This window comes from Aspergillus thermomutatus (assembly GCF_002237265.1).
Source record: "Aspergillus thermomutatus strain HMR AF 39 chromosome Unknown NODE_560, whole genome shotgun sequence".
NCBI classification, from domain to species: Eukaryota; Fungi; Ascomycota; class Eurotiomycetes; order Eurotiales; family Aspergillaceae; genus Aspergillus; species Aspergillus thermomutatus.
In genome coordinates this window covers 1-4,157 of record NW_020798610.1, presented here as the reverse complement: position 1 = coordinate 4,157, position 4,157 = coordinate 1, and the positions used below count along the sequence as shown (strand labels likewise).

The 4,157-nt window shown below is 50.1% G+C and overlaps 1 protein-coding gene across 1 annotated transcript; it reads left to right on the top strand.

The window, feature by feature from the left end:
• Positions 1 to 345: 345 nt before the first annotated feature.
• CDV56_100303 (uncharacterized protein) lies at positions 346 to 3,240 on the top strand (the record flags this gene model as incomplete). Its single annotated transcript, XM_026753922.1, has 1 exon — positions 346 to 3,240. The coding sequence occupies one exon, from the start codon at positions 346 to 348 to the stop codon at positions 3,238 to 3,240; it is 2,895 nt and encodes a 964-aa protein (XP_026609452.1).
• Positions 3,241 to 4,157: the final 917 nt, after the last annotated feature.

The window sequence follows — 4,157 nt, the reverse complement described above, 5'->3', positions numbered from 1 at the left end:
AGCTTACCTTTCAGCCTTATTGCGAGTGATCACCTTCCCCAGATCTGATGAATGATGACATGATATTCTCTTAACTTTTGCGATGTCTTTGGGGAAGGATGGGGACATCTTTACTAAAATCTGACGGTTCTATAGATTGGGAACGATATGAATACATATATAGTGCTTCATGTCTCTAACCTATCTGACGATACGCTGTTACAGTGATATAGCTCAGTTGCATTCCTGACTCCCTCGTCCGGCTGTGTGTTATATGGTTCTATATCTGCTTCATTCCCATGCATAAGAACATCTGACAGACATTTCCGGTCAACATTCAAGACATTTTCAGACCTAAACCAGTCCATGGAGTTGCAAGAATTCAGACTCGTCATCCGAGTGGAAGTCAACAACGGGGCCGTTGGGTTCTTTGCAACGACGAAAACCATCATAGTGGAGCAAACGAGAGGTAATCTTCTAGGAAGCATAGTGAAGCAGCTGATCCTGTTCGATGATTCTATCGATATACCGCCTAGGCTCAGAAACGCATACAGGAACCAACTTCCTCAGTGCGAGAGGACACTGAAAGAGGCATTTCAGGAATTACTCATGAAGTATGACCGGACATACCTGATCGTTGATGGGTTCTACCAATGCTCAGACGACGTTCCAGCGATTCTGAAGGAGTATCCTCTAGAACTTATTAGGAAAGGATTTAGATTGAGCCTTCTCACGACGTCTCCTGGTTACTGGCAGGTAGCCAGGGTTATTAGCTGCAATCACTGCGGCAGGGAAAAGCTGAACATCTTCTTCCATTGCCACTGCGATGACAACGACTTTGATCTTTGTCTGCAATGCAAAGAAAAGGGAATCACCTGCGCTCGTCACCACGATGGGCAAGAGACCTACGACACAGTCCGCTTAGAGGTGCGCGCTCGAGAGTGCGAAATCGAACTGTTTTGTCGCAGCAAACTCACCCAGGCCTCGAGTCCCGGTCCTGGCCAATGCGATGAGCGCCTGTATCCGTCCCCGCCGTACAAAGCTTCGGGTGTTGCGCGATACCTGTGCCGTAGGCCCGGACTGATTGATGGAATTGCCGAGAAAATCGCAAGGAAAGCGCAGGGAAACTTCCTCGTTGCCCAAGCTTGGATCCAGGCCTTGTTGGAAAGGGTCAAGGAGCCAGAGAACTGCGAACAGCTACTCGCCGACCTGGACTGCATGCCGTTCGCCGTGTTAAACGGATATTACAACACAAAAATCGAGAATGTGAAACGTTACAGGACGGGACGCGATATCCCGTTGGCATTCATGACATTTTGCGTGATTATGTCGGCTTGTCGGCCGATGACCGTATTGGCACTGCAGCATGCATTGGCCCTTGCGAGTGATCTCGGCGTAATTCGAGACTCGAATCTAGACCATCGAGTTTCCATCCTGAGGGCAACAAATGGGTTGATCACCATCGACATGGCTGACGAGGGGAATTCTTTTGTGCGATTCATCCACGCTACTCTGTCGGGAGTCCTGGCCGAGAGTGATCAGGATCCGTCCCTGAAGGCTGCGGAGTCGAAGATGGCATTCCTTTGTCTGATGTACCTCAAGCATGATGATTTCTCAGAACACTCTGCGAATATCGCGGCGTATCCGTTCTTGTCCTATGCTTTGGAACACTGGGGAGACCATGTTCGCAAGGCATGTTCAAAGCATGATCGTGAGGTCGAGAACGAAGCGCTGGAATTTCTGGCAAACCCTGATCACGTCAGGATAATAGCTCGAGAAGCCGCGGGGTTGAGCCCAGGGATGCCGTCGACCTGGATCCACGAGGGCATCGACGCTCTTCACCTCTGTGCTTGGTTTGGCTTAACGAGTATAATGAACAGGCTGTGTAACCAGGGTCGTGATATCAATATGGCCGATAGCAAACACCGACGCACTCCTCTGCGGTACGCATGTGTCAAGGGTCATGTGGACACTGTGCAGATGTTGGTATCGAAAGCGCTGGTAGACGACAAGGCAGCCATCGACGCCATATCCGGATTACCTGGGACAGAACGTTCATATCGCGAACAGGAGGATCGAATGACAATTGTAAAGATACTGTTGAAAACCCGGAATCTTACTCTCAATGCCGGGCTTGGCCACAAGAATACAACAATCCTCATGTTTGCAGTGAGACTCGGTTATTACGACTTCGTCGAAAGGCTGTTGGAGGAACCGTTAATCGACGTCAACATTCGAGACGCGGATGGTTATACCGCATTATGGCTCACCGTGGGTGCGTGTCCGGCACCACTAATCCCTCTGAGATCCAACCAGACCAACCTGCGCCATGGTCTCGTCGGATTGATGTTGCGACACGGGGCCGACCCGAACATGAGGTACCAGACTAGAAGGACGGTTTTAACCCACGCAATCACAATGGGCCAGTTAGATGCTGTCGCTACTTTACTTGAATGTGACCGACTCAAACTGCAATCTGAGAAGGATTTGATTCACATTGCCAGCGCCAGCGGATACCCAGAGATCATCCGCTTGCTACACTCTGCCATGCTGGACAAGGGACTCTCTGATATAGATGCACGCGACGAGCACGGATTGACACCACTTCACCACGCCAGCTTATCCAGCAGCAAGCAGGCAGGTGTCGCAGCAAGGACGTTGCTCGAATTGGGCGCAAATCCCAACATCAGCGACGACAGGGGCTGTACGCCTTTTACAATCGCATCCCTACTGGAAAGGACAGACGTCATGCAAGCCATAGGGCGAGGGAAAACCTCACCTGATCCCGAGGCAAAAACGCTCAAGGATGTCCCTGCATTAACCCTCGCCAAACACGGCTACTGGTCAATAATTCGAGAACTAATTACCGCCGGAAGACCCGACCTCGCACACAGGGACATCGTAACCGGCAACACCCTCCTGCACATCGCGACGTCCGCCGATCAGCTTGATATCCTGCGCATGCTGCTTACATCAAGCAGAATCCGGCCAGTTTGCGATGCCAACAACCGTGGGCGCACACCACTTCATCTGGCGAGAAGCGTCGACGCTACCAAGCTACTAGTCGAGTATGGTTGCGGTATTGACGATGCGGATATCAACGGCGACCCGTCCTTGGGCCTGACTCGCAGAAGGCTTACAGAGTTGCGAGTTGAGCGTTATCTGGTTGAAGCCGGGTTTAGAATTTGGACTGTATTCTTTTTCTTTTTTGCTGCGTTGAAGTCGGCCCCCTATAAGCATCCTTCAGGCACTATGTCATGAGGGAAGAAAGGTAATCCCTCCTATGGGCCATGGCAAGCCCTTCGGAGAAAACTGAAAAGATGAAAAATATTACATGTAAAAGAAGTGGTGTGTCTCTCGTTATATCTCTTAGAGTTATTACTTATAATCTAGACATATAGATAACCCCTTACCCCCTTAGCAATGGAATTCCCTTACACCACCTCTCTGTATAATAGTCTCAAGATAACACAAGATGCACTTTGACTGTTTTATCCTCTACAAATTCCACCCAATCAACATGACACTATATTCCATCCGCCGTCAACAATATCCAGGACTGACACTGACACTGACAGCAAGCCACATACATCACTGGAATGCACGCAAAGCCCAAACCAAACACTCCTTGCTTTGACGCTTACCCTATATAAATGCCTCTATCAACTACTCTCAGCACAAGCACAACTCCCCTTGTATTTCGAATTATTCCCAGGAACTCATCAGCAAAAGCAAAATGTACCTCACCACCGTCACCCTAACCACCCTCCTCACCCTCACCCTCACCCTCACCGCAGCAAAGAACACAATGCCAACTGTACATCCCCTCCCACTCTCCATTACATTCCGGCAAGAAACGCACTAAGTGTACTTTCAGGTCATAATGCAAATGCAGAACCACGGGGTCTCGGTCCTTAGCGGTTTACCGGGGAATTGCATCACTTATTCTGTGGATGGGTACGTCTACGCTGCGCTGCGCAGACCAGTGACAGAAAGGAGTGCGAGTGCTGAAGCTAATGATGCGCTAGGCCCGTGGACGCAGTCGAGATTAACATGCCTTGTCGGTTTTATGAGTGAGTGCTGCCTGCCTGCGGGTGCTGTGCTGATATGGATTGCTATCATGCAGTGAGATGAACTATGCCGGGAATGGGAGGGATGTTTTGCCTGGGATGGAGACG